Below are 18,808 nucleotides of genomic sequence, written 5' to 3' on the forward strand. Positions count from 1 at the left end.
TTTTTCGCTTTATTCATGAAATCATTCAATATTAAAACAATAAAAATAGTTTGTGTATTATCTTATTTGAAACATGCTTCACGCACAAATGAAAGCCTATGTTTTAGGCAAAGAGAATGGACATCTCAACATAAGGATACATTAGAAGATGATGATTGGTGTAAACTTTGTGACATGATAAGCAGTTCTTGCGCTTAAAAACGCAACGTTCCATTCATAAATCATTCAAGCATAGTGCGCGTCATGACAAGAAAACAGAAGTTTAATATTTTTTCAGGTGTTTCACAGGCGCACTGTTGTTAGCAGTTATGCTGAAGGCAGTGAGATTAGGCATTGCATCCTACAGTCACTCAGTTTGAAACATCGCAGTTCGGGTTTCAATATTGATAAGATTCAGTTAATGCGTAGAGTATATGGATCATCTCAAAGTTTGGGACAACCAAACAGCAGTGTAAATCCTTATTGTTAGGTTACGAGAGATGGGAATGCATTTAAAGCAATGTCATGTGTGAACCAGAGCCGATAGTCAGAGCTGCTTGCTCTGTTAAGGTATTTGCGTTACAATGGTGTTTAGCAGCCAGAATGTAAAAAAAATCTCCCTCATCCCCGAACTGTTAAAAAAAAAAAGGGGGGGGGGGGGGGTTGTCCCGAGTTAACAGTTAATTAGTATTTTAATAACAAAAAAAATTGTGCAAAAGGGGCGTTTTGGGGTAAAACGCCCCCCAAGGGTGGGGTAAAATGCCCCCACCCTGTCAAAGCAATGCACCTCATGCATTAATAGAAAAACCAAAAGTACAACAACTAAAGTAAACAAAATCTATTGTGGAGCAATAAAATATAATCAATAAATTGATTGCAAGCTACTATATTTCATCAATATATTGGCAATAGCCAACTTTGTTTTAGTGACTGCTGAAAATTAGAACACTTGCCTAAAAATCCATTTTTCTTTTGTTTTCTTGAAGTAGAGCATGCATCCATTTTATGGTGGGTACTTGTACATCGCCATTGTCAACATAGTGCATAGAAATTATAACAACAACATTTTACTTCATTTAGTGATTAGTTTGTGAAATATAGGAGGGGGGGCGTTTTCCCCCACTCGTCACCGACACAGTTATGCTGCTAACACGCATGTGCAATATTCTAGGCTACAGGATGAACTGGACGTAATGAACGCCTATCATGACGTTATAGCCAGCCACTAATGTGTCTGTCATACTGTCAGTATCAGTGTGTCTGCAAAACAAAACATTCGGCGGCTTGAGTCAAACTTGAGTGACGGAGAAAAGGGTAGAGTACTGGCCTCAGGCACCAAAGCAAAGCTCCGTTACCACTCTGCGATGGCACTGAACGGGAAAGTAGCAGTTGTTACCGGTGGTGCGCAAGGTCTGGGAAAAGGCTTTGCTGAAGTTCTTCTGAAACACGGAGCTAAGGTTGGTTTTACAAATGGATAAGATGAGAAATCTACATTCTCAGGAATAGGCTGCAAATTAAGTTTATTTGAATGAATCCGTAAATGTAGAATATTATTTTCACAGGTGTCCCTTTTTGATGTGGTTGAAGACTCGGGTAACGCCACTAAGGCTGCCTTTGACGAAGAATTCGGACCAGACCGAACTTTGTTCTGTGTTTGCGATGTGACCTCTGAAAAACAGTTCACAGGTAAACTGCTCTTTAGCCTATGAAACTCTTAAGCCCTGTCGCTTTGAAGTCAACGTAGCAAGTCATTTAGCAAGGCATATTAACATTTAATCGAAGACTGATTAGTCTACATATAGTTGTCCTGGTCAAAATGATATTGCTTGTTAGAATAGAAGGCATGAGATGGCTTTGCTACGAAAATAAATTGTATTTCAAGATCTCTAGGCTATTTGAATTTTAGTCTACAAACTGGTTTCCAACTTTACTCCATGGGTGGATCTAACATTGAGGACAACTTCCTTGTAGCCTACCTTCATCATCAGTCATTTACACTCTTTTGTAGAGGAATACAAAAGCTGGATCTTGCTCAGTTGTTCAGAAGTTTAATGATGGGGTGCGAAGGCTATGACTAATAATAGGCTATAAGTCTGCAACTTGAATGAAATGGCATTTTACTTGACCAAGAACGGTGTGTGTATCTGGTGACAGGAAGTGTTTAAAAGTCAAATTTGATATCAGTGATAATCTTATACGCTATTCAAAATGTAATTTGGATATTCAAATATCTGGAATGGTTTTTAAATATAGAAATTTGAAAGTAGCTATTACCAGTAGCCTATTAATTACATGGAAAATGGAATGATGTTTGTTTATGTAATTTATGTATTTATTTTTTTGTCAAAAGTGATGTACAATATAGCCTACTGTATCTTTCATGACAAGGGAAGGACTAATTTTAAAAAATATTATGTTGTTTTTGTATTTGTGTGTCGCTTTGGACAAAGGTGTCTGCCAAATCCCATAACCATAACCATAACCATAACCATAAGAACAACTTTATCCCTAAAGACACCACTTGCTTGATCTGATGTTTTTTGGTTGTTTAACCATGCAGTAGCCCAGTGATTCTCAAAGTGAGGGGCGGGCCCCACTAGTGGCGAATAGAGACATGACAGGTGGGGCGCGAAGAACAGGAGGAAATTGTTTGTTTTTTTGATAAGGAAGTCAAGTCAACTTCATTTACGTATATATCGCATTTCATACACAGAGGTCATTCAATTTGCTTTAGATAAACAAAAGCAAACAGGAATAGCTGATAAAAGCATAAGGCCAATAGTCAAATAATAGTTTAAAAAGTAAAGAATAATAATAAAGATCATAATAAAAAGAAAACATAAAATGCACAAGGTAAAATTATTTAAAAATAAAGAACAATTAATAAGCAAAACAATTAATAGTAAAAAAGTAATAAAAGTAATGAAAGACTAGGTGGAATAATTTTCAAGGCAGATTCAGAATTTGTAACTTAGCGCAGTTAGCAGAAAGCATCTGAGAACAGTTTGGTCTTAAGTCTAGATTTAAATCTGGCTACAGTTGGGGCCTTTTTGATGTCATCCGAAAGTTGGTTCCAGAGCTGAGCCGCATAGCAGCTAAAAGCAGCTTCACCATGTTTAGTTCTAACAGCAGGTTTTACTAACAGGTTTTTCACCTGGGACCTGAGAGGACGAGAAGGTGTGTACTGCTGAAGCATGTCTTATAGGTATTTAGGTCCTGCTCCATTTACTGATTTATAAACAAGCAGTAGTGCTTTAAAGTCAATTCTGTGACTTACTGGAAGCCAGTAGCCTAGAAATCTAGACGCACCCTAGCGGCAGCAAATGTAAATGTAATTGAGCACAGCGTTAGTTCTGGCAGGCCACGGAGTCAAGCCAAGCTGTCAGCTGACAGCTCAGCTGGCCGATCAGCTGGTTGATCAGCTGGCCTGTCAGCTGAGAGTACCCTTAGCTCGTCATTGGCTGAGAGGCGATTAGGCCCTACTTTTAAACTGCTCTAACATGGCTGGGATTGCCGTTCCCTTTGCAAGCCACTCTGCTACCCACCTCCACCCCCAACTCCACCTGATTGGTTATTGTCTTATTCAATGTTGTTGTCATTGATGCTTGCTCTGTTCTGTATTCCTTATGGGGGGGGATCTACCTTGCTGCTCTCCCTGCATTAGGCTTTCTGTGTTGGCACACGGAAGGGTAGGGAGGTCCTAGAACGGAGCCATACCGCCAAATGTAACTTATTACATATCAATAAACTATTTTGACTAAAGTGGTCCTGACTGAAATGTAATTTGCTGCCAGGGTAGTCTAGCCACTCTCCGTTGGCTTGTGAGCTGGAAAAATAAAACTTTGATAAGGCCAATCACATCGTGTATAGAGTCGGTAGGCGGGCTTAACATAATGATTGACGGCAGAGTTGCAACGGTTCGGTGTGAATTCCCTGCTACTTGAAAACAAAGAAAATGGATGTTGCTGTTGGCGAACAGGGTGACACCAGTTAAGCTTTTTTTAAGTTGGCAAAAGTTGAACTAGACAACTAGGTCCACTGGTGGGAAAACGCACTCATGAGTTGTAGCGCTATCCTATTGCGTGCAGAGGGAATTTGAAAGACAACCGATTATCCCGCCCCTAGGACTGAGCACTGCGAATGGTGAGTCCCCAGACCCTACATCTTGATGTGGGTCTGGCTCGTCAGGCTAGGAAGCCAGTGCAGGGACTTAACAATTGGAGTAATGTGGTCAGTTCTTTTAGTTTTTGTTAGAATCCCAGCTGCTGCATTTTGTATTGTGGAAGAATTTTTAGCTTAAAGGTCTGTAAAAACTGTTTGTCTTTCTCGTTAGTAGTTTATTAAATCTCTGCGCAGAGAGGTCTCATAAGCATCAGGCTATCAGGATACAGAGACAAAGTCTGTGCACCCAACAGACAATCGGTTGTTTTCTCACACACACATTTATACCTCACACAGTATCATAATCTCATTGTATCATTGTATCATTACACCTTCTCTGCACATACACATGACTTAGTCAATACAATGGGTTATTTAAGAATCAAGGATATTAAGAACATTTCTAACGTCATACAACACATGATTTGCCATCGGACCACTAGTTATTGAAACAGAAGTATCAAATAATAGGAACTAATAAGAACGTTAAGAACTAGATCAGTGGCACACAAAACGAGTGAATTCACACTGCATTAGAAGTATCAATTATACGGAACATCACGAGCTAGGCTAAACACAGAAGAGTCCATTCAAAAGTGTGAAATCATACAGAAACACAAGTATCAAATCAAAGGTTGAGGTCCCTCTTTGTCATTTTCCCCTCACATGCCCCCCTTTTTATTATTTGTAATAACCATCACATCAGACACAATCCGTTACATAAGCTTTAGGCTTGAGTCTTCACATCATTAAAGGGTGGTAGCCATTCTTCATCTTCCTTTTCATACATTGCTAAAGCAGTATACTGAACCATTTGCAGTCCCACAGTGCGTTCAACCAGGCGCATAATTAAAGCCCTAACACAAGGTATGACAACAAACCACAAACGCTAACAGAATAAACACTATCATCACAGGGGCTAAAAATCTAACAACCCAGCCTTTGAGTCCTGGGAACAAACTAGGAAGCCAATCCTCCCATCCGCCTTCTGCCGCTCTTGTAGATTGTGTGCCAGTCTTGTCACGTCCTCTAGACCTTCTTGACCTCTCAAACAGGTGCAATTCACTCCTCTGCTCAGAGGAGCTAATGCCGTTACAAAACAGATGAGTAACAATAGTCCTAGTTCCCACAGTTTCACACTTTTCTCTTCTCGCACAACCCTTCTTTCCAAATCAAACAGCTGTATCCTCTTCATAATGTCTTCAAGGGCCTCACCACCCAGATATCAGCTCTTTCTTGACTGTTGCGAGCTTGGAGTGTGGCACACCCGATCACTCCTCCCCCGACTCAGAGAGCTTTCAACCTGTGGTGGATTTTGATCCCTCTAAGCCCAAAATGTCCGGTGTTGGTGCACGTCTGCACTGCGTGGCATGCACCCACGTGGCTCTTTCTGCTACCTTGACAGCTGTTGGAGTGGTAAGAAGCACCAAGTATGGCCCGTTCCACCTTCTTGACTTCCAGTGTTTTCTTCTAAAGTCTTTTGATTAGCACATAGTCCCAAGGTTTGTAATTGTGTAATGGTCCTTGTGATGGTGTTGGGAACCTTGACTTGCCTAGATATCTGAGATAAAAACAGAAGACATGCTTGCAGAATACTTGAGCATGTGATCATGACAATATCCAGTGGAAATGCTATCTTTCCCTATCTGTCCATACTCCATATTGACTGGTTATTTCAAACAAGTTGACCATTCAAATGGTCTACCATTATCAAGCAATATTTAGTTTTTTCTTCACTGCGTTAATTCAATAAAATCCATTATTACATGATCAAAAGGTTTTTCAGGTGGTTGGTGGGCTGCCAGTGGTTGAGGTCATCCTGTCCCTACATTATGCGTCATGCAAATCAGACATTTTTGACAGTATTCTTGGGCATATGCAGTAAAATCTTTTGTAAACCAATTTTTTTATCTATTATCTCAAACATCCCTCCTTTTGACGCATGGTCCATCCCATGCGCTAATTTAGCAAAATGTGGAAAGAAGTGACGTGGTAGGCAGGGCTTTCCATCAGCACTCTGCCAACCCCCATTTGAAAGGATACAGCCATTACGGCGCCAGGCGTCTCGTTCACCTTGAGAGGCAAACGTTTGCAAAGCAAGCAAGTCTTGTGGGAGAGAAGAGGTTAAAACAGGACAAGTTGCAGTCACATTGAGGGTCAGGGCAGCTGTGGCCTTGGCAGCAGCATCCGCCCTCGCATTACCCAAAGACAAGGGATCAGTGCCATTAGTGTGGGCCTGACATTTACACACAGCAATTGCTGGGGAGTAATATTGCTTCCAGTAACGCAGCCACTTTGTCATCAGCTCTAAATCTATGGGAGGTGGCATATTAGCCTAAGTGATTTTGCATTTCCCAGTACTAGCATGCTTAGAGTGCAACGACTATCTACAGTAGAATTTTGCATGTTGACTGGAATGAAACCTTAATGTTCAGTTCAAGATTTCTTGAGACATACAGGGTCCATGGCAACTCATCACTCTCATTAAGCAATATCTCACGCTGAGATTGCTTAATGAGCATTTTTTGTTTTGTTTTTGAAAACATGCTTAGAATGCAAGGACACACTTTCTACAGTAGTCTTGCATGTTGACAGATATGAAACCTTACTGGTCAAAACCTTTGGAAGTAATCAGGTATTCCTGATATTAGATGTTTGGTTGTCCGGGCAATTAAGGATCGCAGCCCTGTAGGCAGTATTCATTTGTCCAGTAAACATGTCCTTGTTTGATGTCCTGGCAAGAAAATCTTCCAGACAGATTCACCCACTCCCCCACCCCCATCTTCAATCATTCTCCTCAGTTCTTGCAAAGTTGGGCTACACTCCAGGCAAAAGGGCAAGAGCTCAGTTGAGAATGTACTTTCAGAGTCCTTTTGGTGGGAGAGGTGAGCCATCATGTGATTTCGATAGGCGCATCAGGGGCCCCTGTGACAGAGTGGTTTACAAACGATTTATGTTGTGTTTACGATGACAGACAATTTCCCAATGTGAGCTCTAATCATGTGATTTCGATAGGTGCATCAGGGGCCCCTGTGACAGAGTGGTTTACAAAAGATTTATGTTGTGTTTACGATGACAGACAATTTCAACATGCTTTTTTACTTTCCTCCTAATGAAATCAGTACCCCATTCACCACTAGATTAAGCAATGGCATTTTCTTAAAGGCATCGTAGTTATATTTAACATATGTGCCTATCTCTCCATGAGTGATATTTGTGTGTTGCGGTGATGCTAAGTGGTCATGGTGCAGTAATTTTTCTGTGTCAGCGTGTATGCGTTGTGACAATGCTGTCTGTTTATGTCCCTGCGGTGTAAGCTGTTCTTCATTGCAAATGTGTTCATGTGCCTGCAATGTAAGCTGTTCTTCATTGCCAGTGTGCGTGCATTCTGTGTCCTTACCTAGTCCCATGTCAGTGGTTCCGGCTGGACTCCTCTCCCCCGACTGCTCCCCACCCGCTCTCTCAGCATTTGGTCCTTGATATTAGATGTTTGGTTGTCCGGGCAATTAAGGATCGCAGCCCTGTAGGCAGTATTCATTTGTCCAGTAAACATGTCCTCGTTTGATGTCCTGACAAGAAAATCTTCCAGACAGATTCACCCACTCTCCTACTCCCCTCTTCAAGGCCTGCATTCTCCCAGTAGGCACGGCTGAAGTGCCTTTGAGCAAGGCACCTAACCCCTCACTGCTCCCCGAGCGCCGCTGTTCTTGCAAAGTTGGGCTACACTCCTGGCAAAAGGCCAAGAGCTCAGTTGAGAATGTACTTCAAGGTCCTTTTGGTGGGAGAGGTGAGCCATAGCATCCTTGATGTCTTTCTCAGTCCATGGCCGATAACACAAGCCAACTCTCATCTGGCCGCGCCACCTGAACCATAGGCATTGTGGCTACATGGGGCCTTGGGTGTGCTCTCAGACGCCTCCCCTCTCCCCCTCTTACAAAAGGGTTGAGGGGACTCATCGATGAAGTAGGGTCATCCTCCTCAACGTCGGAGAACTAACCCCTTGAGTCATACAATCAGATGGTCATTTGCCATTGGACTGTTGATCTTCGGTTGTCAGTCGCACATGTGTGCGTTGTGGAATCAGGAGATAGTTGTCGTTGCTGTTGGCTGTATGATGATGGCTTTGATTTGAAACACAAGTATCAAATCAAAGGTTAAGGTCCCTCTTTGTCAATTTCCCCTCACAGTATCACCTGAAGCTGTTTAGTAGTCTTTTTAGGAAGGCATGTGAACAGTCCATTGCAGTAATCAACCCTGCTGGAGATAAATGCATGAATGAGTTTTTCTAAATCATGTTTTGACATCAACCCTCTAAGTTTGGCAATATTTTTGATGTGGTAAAAAGCTGATTTAGTTATTGCTTTCATGTGTGACTGTTGAAATTTAGATCACTGTCAATTACAGTTTTTTCTGATTGCTTAACCCCCTTTTTTGTAACTATGGCTTTTTTTGCAAAACTCTACACACAAATAGGAAAACCTTTCACCCAATCAGCAAAACATTCTAGTTCTCTTGCAAAAGCCAACACACCTTGCTTAACTCTTCACACCTTCGTAAAAATTGTGTTTTCGTATCAAACAGTAAACACAAGCCATCACAATAATAAGCACACAATGTGCCAACTACACACTGATGGTATGAATAAAAAACACATCTGGCTTTTGCTTTCTCTGTGCACAAGGTAGACTATGTCAGTTTGAGGTCATATGTTTGTCATAGTTCTGTAAACATACAGGGATCCAAACTTCAAGTATTGGTGTTTATTTACACACATCAAAACAAACTCAAGTGTGTTATTCCAAGTCAAAACACAAAATAGCAATTTTACTGAAACAAAAAAAAATCAGTCTACATCGTGTCGTCTCTCTCAGAATTTTGTCTACATCAATGTCCTAGTCCAAAGCACCAGGGAAAATATATTCTGGAATGCCGTATCCAGGCCTGACATGACAATAACCCCACATGTAGACTAATCTTTTTGCCTGTAAAAGGGCTATGTCTTTCTCTTCTTACCCTTCCTCTTCCCCCTCCTCATCCTCCTCTTGCTCCTCCTTGCCCTCTTCCTCTAACTTCACCTCCTTGTCATTGTCATCCTCTCCCTCTCGCTTCTTCACCTCTGCATCCTCTTCTTCCTCTTACTTCTTCACCTCCACGTCCTATTCTTCAGCCTCCTCTAATTCTTACTCTTCTCACTCTTCCTGCTCCCTCCATTGTACCCATTGTACATTACCTGTGGCTTATTTAGGCCTATAGTGCTTAGGCTGATTGCAAAGTGAACTAATTATCTAAAACAGTTTTCACATGAGAAAGTGTGCCAGTGTAAATAGTGTAAATAATGTGTATAGATTTGTGTGTTGATCATTTGGAAATTGAGTGTAAAGCAGTGAGTTGTGTTTACAGTTCCGCAAAAAGAGTGCTGTGCAGTGGATTGTGCCTCCAGTTGTGCAAAGTGTTACAAAATTGCAAATTGAGTGCAAAGCAGTGTTTGTGCTTTTAGTTTTGCGAACTCGGTGAGTGGTTTTGCTATAAGAATTAATAGTTTTAGAAATTGTGCTATAAGAATCACGGTTGTGTTTAAGCATTCAGAAAAAACTGTAATACACCAAGATTTTTACTGCAGGAAGATAATAGATTCAAAACAAAATAGACACACACAAGCATAAACAGACCAACATATGAAACATCATCAGATCCTGCGGACCAAATCAGGAAATGTAACGTGGAACCAAAATGCGAAAATAATATTTCAATGTTACCATTTTGCCGGGTTGATGGGGTCAGGTGGGGCTTAACAATTCCCCACCTCCAAAGTGGGGAGTGACAGAAACAGTTTGAGAAACACTGCAGTAGCCTAATATAGACATTCACCTGTGTCCATACACCTGTGTCCATTCATACAGAGTCTGTAGTTAAAGGTGCAGTCAATGATTACATCACAGGAAGTCATGTTTGGTTGTGTTTATGTTTATATTTAAATTTGTTAGCAAACGCTTTTGTGCAACAAAAAAAAAGAAGTTAAACCAAGGGCCAAACTAAACACACTAGCTCACCTTCAGTACTCCCAGAGAAACTCCATGCAGGATTTAGTTTTAGTTTGGGGGACAAGTTGGCCCCACTTTGTGTTGTTACTCTCTGTTTTCAGTTTTCGGAGCCATGGGCTGCCTACAAAGACTGTTTCTTTTTTGTTTTCACGGAATGCAAACATGCACAATATACCATATCCCTGCCACACACACACACAATATACCTTTTTAATTACTACGTTTAATGTATTCTTTAAAGTTGAGCTGGCTCTTGAGCAAAATAATTTCATTTACTCATAATTCCTTTTATGAGTACATGATAATAAATTACTTGAACTACTTGAAGTTGAATGGACAGTTAGCGGTCATGAGGAGATGATTGGACAATGTTGCTTTGGACAAAAGTGTCTGCCAAATCCCATAACCATAACCATGATTGCTGAATGTGAAAAAAAATGTTATGGGGTTGAAATCGCGTAGAATCCCTGACTGCACCTTTAACCATAGTAGGCCTACCACCAGACATTTATTGACTGAAAAAATAGTACAAATGTAAAACAATTTGTCAACTTTTGTAACACGTCAGAGGCAATATTTCAGTTCAGCTCAGCCCTGCCCTTATAAGAGATTAGTGTATGGGGAACCACCTAAGAGTGGACATGTAAAAAGGTTTGTAATTGGGGAGAGGACAAGTAGACATCAAGTATCTTGAAATACAGTTTCTTGAATGTCAGTGCCGATATCTCCACCTGCCTTTCTGACAAATTTGTTATTTTGAGTAAAGGACGCCATCATCGTTGATTGACATATGAAGGTCATCATGAATGATTTGGTAGCTTCTGATGAAACCTCAGTCTGGACAAGTATCTGATGAGGATGAATGATCCTGTTAATATTATTAATTTACAGTAGTCTACATTTTTTATTGGCTGATATATTAAGTACCCTCAGTTCCTCATGCTAAAGATGCTGTTATGTGATGTGTGTTTTTTCCCAATCTGGAAATAAAAAGATGAATGTTCCTTACAGATGCTTTCCAAAAATCCGTGCAGGCGTTTGGTGGCATTGACATCGTTTGCAACAACGCGGGAATCATAAACGAGACGGACTGGGAGAAAACTGTGGCCATCAATCTGGTACGACTAAAGGGTTTCGGGTGAGGGGATGACTAAGTATGAGACAGACACTGGGTTTATACCGTCTCCAATAGTTCATATGTTATGATGATTCACAAAGCTGTTTTTACCGTCTCCGTTTGTTCATATGTTATGATGATTCACAAAGCAGTTTCTCTTCCCCATCTGGTTCCACATTTGTGAGTTGCTTTTGAGGCACAGGATCTACTCATTGGCGAAATGACGTAGACACTATTCATTAGACAACACATGTACAGAGATGACAAGATATTGCAAAATGTTCCGTTCATCACTATTGCACAAGAACATCCTCTATTGTCGTTAGACAGCACTGCTAGTTCAAACAGGGGGAAGTGAGGGAGCTAAACGATCAAGTTTAAGGAGATCATTAGTTGCATTCTGGGCTCTGTATGTGTGCACATGTGCGGCACGTCCAGGCACCTCACATATCACAGGACTGCTTGTGTGATTTGAAGCACAGCAGCCATGTCAACTGCAACTGCAACTGCAAAGAAGACTGGTCACTTGTGTGTCCAGTAAAACCTGTACTGTCAAGTGGACTTCCTGTAAACACACCTGAAGTCAAACACCGCTGATGCAGGTGAGGTTCAGTGTGCATACCTGTGGGATGACACACAGTAAATAAGGGTTACCTGTTAGACCACACCTGGGTCTTTAGGATGTCCGGGAGCGAACTGTGAGTCGCTTCATCTTAATGTGAAGGGCAGAGGTGAAGTTCAGGGAGCGCACTTGTAAATACAGGTGCACCTGTTTGAGTTATAGAGCACCTGTGATCTGACAGTAAGTGGTTGTCTTGTGTAGAGTGGCGTGATCAGAGGGACCTACCTGGCCGTAGAACACCTGAAGAAACAGAATGGGGGCAGAGGGGGAGTCATTATCAACATCGCCTCAATGGCAGGTGAGTGGACACACACACACACACATACACACACTATACAACTACAGGTACACTCTGCAAAATGATTCCCAGAGCAGAAATGACTCAGACCAGGTTGTTTTTCCTGCATTCTTTATTTGAAGTAAACACTCCAATTCCTTCAGCACATGCTTGTTGGTAGTTGTTTGTAGTGGCAGTTTAGAGGAGGAGACCAGCAGTAACTCTGAGCAGCTGGGAAACAGAAAGCTACTCTGCCAATGAGTACCATGTGTTGAACCATCCCAGTGGTGGAGTGGAGGAGTAGCACTTGGTAGACCGCTGGGGTTGCCACTCACACACACACACACACACACACACACAGAGAAACAGTCTCACCCCCACCCCTTCCCGGCAGCTTGGACATGACCTTTGTGACAAGCCTGTTTCAGTAATGTTCCTGTTGCTCGTGGTGATCAGGAAGACTAAGCTGTGAACATGTCATCAACACTTGTCATCAACACATTCTTCTAGGGCATATCATGGTACCATGTCAGCACATCAGGGTACAGATTATTTTAGGGCACATCATGTTACCTTTTGGTTTTATTGGTGAAGTAGAAATATTTGAATCCAACAGTCTCCAGCCTGTCTGCTACCTCTTTTGATGTGTCACTAACCCGGGTTGTAAATTAAGCTTTCAGATACCAATTTAGCAGTCAGTTTGGGTTTAGAGCACAGGTTTTGTATTGGTTTTCTGTTAAACTGAACAGAAATAAATTCAGGCACCTGTGCAATCTGGCAATCCAGTCTTGGTTTTCTAATTGGCAGGCTACTGTAATATAAGTTAGGGTATGTAATTGGGCCCTGAAAGATCTCTCTTACAGAATAAACATATTTTTTGAATGAGTGTTTTCCTTAATATAAGGGCTGGTAGATTATATACCGCTGTCTTTACTTTACATGGCGAGTCAAAAGGGTCATAAATGCATTAATAACTAATCTGTTTGCATAAATAGTCAGAGGTGTGTGTGTCTGTTGTCTACTTGACTGGCGATGTGAAGATAACTCGCTTCATTCTCTTGGTCTCTTGGTGGATGGCAGATACACCCCCAGGAGGAAGTGGTTGTTGTGGGTGTTACGTCTTTGCAAATAGGCCTCTGGCCGCACTGTGTGGGCCAAAGAGCTGCTGCAAGGCCTACAGTAAGGTCACTATGTCAGTGGCGCTGTGGTTAGCGACTGTAGCCTCCCAAACTTCCGCTGTGCAAGATGTGTGAGGGGGAAACTGGTCAGGGTGAAGAAATGTGAAGTGCAGCTCAAGAGATTCAAGACATTCTTAGATTCAAATATTTTTTGTGAATAATCAGTTAGAGGATATAGATATTTGGGCCTGCTGTGAACTAAATTAGTGTGTGTGCGTGCGTTTTAGGTCTTGGTCCTCTCCCGACATGTCCTGTCTACACTGCTACCAAACATGGGGTGGTTGGCTTCACCAGAGCCATGGCGGTAAGCATGAGCAGTTGCACCCTCTGAACTCTGAGAAAAACAAACGTTTTTAAATATTGTTCCTACAGAACGCTGCACAGCGTGCAGTTTAATGGAGTATGGCAGCACTTTCTGAGGCTGTGTGTGTGTGTGTCTGTGTGTGTGTGTGTGTGTGTCTGTGTGTGTGTGTGTGTGTGCGTGCGTGCGTGTGTGTCTCTGTGTGTGTTTGTGCGTGCGTGTGTGCGTGCGTGTTTCAGATGGCCTCAGAATATGGCGGTTACGGTGTGCGTCTAAACATGATCTGCCCCATATTTGTGCGGACGGGGCTGTTGTCCTCTCTGGACAAAGAGGAAAGTGCTGGAGATTTTTACCACCTCAGAGATGTCAACCAGAAAATCATGGAGAAATTCGGCACTCTTGAGTAAGTCTCACTGCTGCTACACACACACACACACACACACACACACCCTTTTGCAGTGCAGAGAACCTTTTTAGCTGAACAGGGGTCACATGAAAATAATCAAATGTGTTTGTTTTTTAGCTACATTTCTACAAAGAATGTGTATGTGTATGTGTATGTGTATGTGTGTGTGTGCATTGTGCTTATGTCTGTCTGTGTGAGTGTGTGTGTGTGTGTGTGTGTGGGGGCGCCGCTAGGGTTGCATTCCATTGCCCAGGGCGCTACCCCCCCCCCCCCCCCCCCCAGAAAAAAAAAATGAACGGTGGCTAACCCTACACATAGAGGTGTCAAGCTTTTTAAAAGTTCAGGGATGAATTTTTAAAAAATTCTGGCTGCTAAAAACACCATTTTAACACAAATACCTTAACAGAGCAAGCAGCTCTGGCCATATCGGCTCTGGATCACATGACATTGCTTTAAATGCATTATCGCTTCACTACCCAACAAGCGAACAAGAGAAAGAAAAGAAAAAAAGAAACCAATGAGCTTATGTCACGATTTGCCATAGCAGACATCCCAAGTCTCCCGGAAGTTCCGGGAGTCACCCGCATATTGATAGCAGCTCCCTGACGCCCGCAAATGAGATAAAATCTCCCGGAATCTAGAGCGAACGATCAAGAGCAAGACGCGCACGCGAGACCGAGACTTAAAATCGCGTGTACGTCTGAGTGTAGCACGCACACCACATGGGGGAGAGAGAGGGGTGTTGCGTGTGTGCCTGAGCGCATCCAAGACAGAGAGCATCCTGAATGGCCTGTTTCGCTAAATCAACCAATCAGTTTTCAGTGTAGGCGGGCTTTTTAGGCGAGTCAGTGCCCCCAAAGGAAAATGTAAGACCCATTTCAAAGTGTACCCTTGTCTCAATTATAAGAGTAAAAAATAATGATAGGCCTAGTCTTGCATGCTGGACTGTTTGTAACAGTGACTTTAGCATTGCCCATGGCGGGTTAAATTATTGCAAAAAACATGTTGAGGTGAGTTTAACTGTTTTACCTTCCTTATTTGGTGTACTGACTAGACATTATTGAACAAACATATTAATCTGTATTTCAGTATCTAAGTAGGCTAAAGTTTTTTTTAATTATTTATTTATTATTTATTTTATTTATTTATTTTTATTATTATTTTTTATTTTTATTTTTTTTGGGGGGTGGGGTGGGGGGGGGCTTCGTGATACCTCCCTGAAATGACTTTTTGCAGGTTGGGATGTCTGCCATAGGTCTAGGCCTAGAGAAAAGACACCTCTGGTAACCTAACAATGAGGATTTGCTTACACTGCCGTTTGGTTGTCCCAAACTTTGAGATGATCCGTAGGCTACTCTACGCATTAACTGAATCTTATCAATATTGAAACTTGAACTGCGATGTTCCAAACTGAGTGACTGTAGGATGCAATGCCTAATCTCACTGCCTTCAGCATAACTGCTAACAACAGTGCGCCTTTTACTGTGAAACACCTGAAAAATATTAAGCTGCTGTTTTCTTGTCATGACGCGCACTACGCTTGAATGATTTATGAATGGAACGTTGCGTTTTTAAGTGCCAGAACTGCTTATCATGTCGTGACAAAGTTTACACCAATCACCATCACGTATCCTAATGTTGAGTTGTCCATTCTCTTTGCCTTAAACATAGGCTATTATTTGTGTGTGAAGCATGTTTCAATTCAGACAGTACACAAGCTATTTTTATTGTTGTAATATTGAATGATTTCATGAATAAAGTGTACGCACAGTGCGTACAGGATTACGGCTGGCGGCGCCACTGTGTGCGAGCATATGCCTGTGTATTCATGTGTATGTGTGTTTGCAGGGTGTCAGATGTCGCCAAGGCGTTTGAGAAGCTGGTTCTAGATGAAAGCAAAAATGGAGCTGCTCTCTACGTTAAAACGGAGGGAGCTGATTATGTGAAGTTTCCAACTCAAGAAGACATAGAAGAGAAAAGCAAACAGTAACATACTAACTCTCTCTCACACACGCACATGCACAGCCACACACACCAACTCTCTCACTCACACACGCACATGCACAGCCACACACACTAACCCTCTCACTCACACACGCACAGCCACACACATGCTGTACACTCACTCACACACGCACATGCACAGCCACACACACTAACTCTCTCACTCACACACGCACTGCCACACACACACTAACTTTCTCACTCACACACGCACAGCCACACACACTAACTCTCTCACTCACACACGCACATACACAGCCACACACACACAAGCCAGGGAGGGGTTACTGTTTGATAGATGGTAGTATTATACGCTACATGGAGGATGTTGTGGAGGGATGGGTGATGTTGTCACTGTTTAATTCAATTTTAACATGCCAAACACCAAAGAAGCTGTAAATCCAACAAACTGGTCCAAACATGTCCAGTAAGATTACATGCAAGTAAACAAAAAGCATTGATGTAAATCCATTGAGTTACTGTTGCACTTATGAAAGATAAACCCCTGGCATGATTGATTGTTTAATGAGCCGAGTCTAAGTGGACAATTTTTTCTCGGTTTGCCTATGGTGTTCTTCCAGTGTGAGACCATCTATAAACTTTGCTTGATTTATAATCCAGCTGGTCATTGTCACAACATACAGACATATCAACCATATATTTTTTTAAGTCAGAAATTGAAAATAACATATAGCTTCTACACAGCTACAGTACATGCTTCAGATTTACTAATATGCTTTTTAAAAATATTTCAACCGAAACTCCTTAGTGTTTCAGACCAAAACTTCTGGCTGGCAGCTCGTCTCGATTAGCAGCAGAGTTTTATACCGCGCTAGACCACTGACTTGTCTCGTGAAGGGACATCAGATAAAGAACAGCTCTGCGCAGAGAGCGTGACATGGACTGGGGGCCCCACACCACCTTCGCAGCATCTCTGACAGCCGTCCTTGTTTTCTCTGCTCTCATGAAGTATCTCTGTTCTACTGCCATGGTGATCATAGTCATGAAGTATCTCTGTTCTACTGCCATGGTGATCGTAGTCATGACTGGGGCTTTTCCCCTCTCAAAATCAGGCCACCTGTAATTACTTGCAGTTGTGGCTTGTTGTTTTTTGTTTTTTTAGCCCAAAGTTGGAAGTGAGTCACTGTTTGGGGGACTTGTTTTGATTAGCGTTTCCCAGGGAGGGACGTGGCCCACTGATGTTACCCAGATGTTGCGCCTGGATGTGGCCTTCAGCGAGGCCCTTATGGTGAGCTAGGACAGAAACCATCTGGAAGTTTTCCACGGGTTCATTTAGCTATCTGAGAAAATGGAATACCTACCTTCATCTTCACTATCTTTGCCTTAGTCTTACCTATCTTCACAATGAACCAAATTGAAGAAGTGTGTGCTTGTTTCAGAAAAATCTGAAAAAACACATTTATATACAAATATATATATACTTTTATATTTGATGCATTTCACAAAGTTAATAATAATAAAATATTACTTGTGTACTTGCAGGAAATCATCTTCGCATGTCTAAACGATAGCGAGGTTGTAGTAATAATAACAACCTGGTTGATCTTATAAAATCATCATTATGTTATCATGTATGAGGACATAGACTGCAGGTTTATTAACTGTAGTCTCAGTATATTTAAATATATTTAATTTTTATTCTAATAAGGAGACATGTTTTAGTATTCCATCAGGTGGTGTACTTGTTAACATACTATGTAATCTTACCATTACCATGTATTTGGAAGTTCTAATGAACAAATTAAAGACTATTCTTCTCATTGGTCTGTCATTTTTATCGAGGTGTAAATCAGAATTGAAATTTCATAGAATATATTCATGTCCAAAGATATCAAAATTTTTTAAAAGGTTACTTACCACATTCACCGTTCAGTCACACTGAAGAAGTGTTTCAAGGCTGCAGGATACAGACAAACCTACAGGACTCCTCAAATATGAGTCACCACGACCCAATCTCGAATACCCAATTCAGATCGGGATTTAACCCAGATTAACTGTTAAACCTTTGTCGGTTTTCAATACCAAATGTATAGATCTGAATTGAATCCGAATTGACTAAACTAACTATTTTTCTACCGTGATAATCAGTGTCACCAGCGGTTAATCATTTTACATAGCTTCATCGTTTTTGGTTCTTAAAAAGATTAATTTACAAAAGGCTGTATTTGTCACATTATGTTTTATTATTAAATTGAACAGAGTGTGATGTGCATGTGTGTGCTGTCTCTGTAATCGGACCTCAGAGGTCTACGGCGGGACCTGTAGACCCAAAACTGTACCTAAGCCAACCAGAACCGGGCTGGCTCTGATTGGATGTCTTTGGGTCTGTGTCGGCACTGACGTAGATGGGAATGAGAACCCAGACCAGACTTGAGAAAAGTGACTTAAACAACGCAGCCAACGATAAGAAAAAAACAAACAAACATGCTCCAGTTTGAATCAGTGGCTACGTGGACCATGCGAGGCAGGCTATTCAAACCGCAGAGACCGCACAGAACGCACAAACACAATCATGGATGTGCTTTTCATCAAAGGTAAACAAAAACATGAACAGAGAGAATACAGCGATCATAACAATATACCGATAAACAAATCAAACTCTTTGTTTTTGGGTTCGGACCTTGAGGAGCTGTTTAGCTTATTTTACATGTGAAACAGCATAATGGCTAAACTGGATTCAACTGATGTTTTTTTTTTTATA

The 18,808-nt window shown here is 41.6% G+C and overlaps 1 protein-coding gene across 1 annotated transcript; it reads left to right on the top strand.

The window, feature by feature from the left end:
* Positions 1 to 1,163: 1,163 nt before the first annotated feature.
* LOC143112581 (15-hydroxyprostaglandin dehydrogenase [NAD(+)]) lies at positions 1,164 to 17,867 on the top strand. The gene is made up of 7 exons (XM_076274872.1): positions 1,164 to 1,436; positions 1,542 to 1,665; positions 11,193 to 11,299; positions 12,122 to 12,218; positions 13,603 to 13,679; positions 13,916 to 14,079; positions 15,931 to 17,867. The coding sequence occupies exons 1-7, from the start codon at positions 1,344 to 1,346 to the stop codon at positions 16,070 to 16,072; spliced, it is 804 nt and encodes a 267-aa protein (XP_076130987.1). The 5' UTR covers positions 1,164 to 1,343; the 3' UTR covers positions 16,073 to 17,867.
* The last annotated feature ends 941 nt before the right edge of the window (positions 17,868 to 18,808 follow it).

Source organism: Alosa pseudoharengus, unplaced genomic scaffold (genome assembly GCF_046254945.1).
Source record: "Alosa pseudoharengus isolate Yale_2024_CS ecotype anadromous, Long Island Sound unplaced genomic scaffold, YU_APseudo_1.1 YU_APseudo_1.1_scf_8, whole genome shotgun sequence".
Taxonomy (NCBI): domain Eukaryota; kingdom Metazoa; phylum Chordata; class Actinopteri; order Clupeiformes; family Clupeidae; genus Alosa; species Alosa pseudoharengus.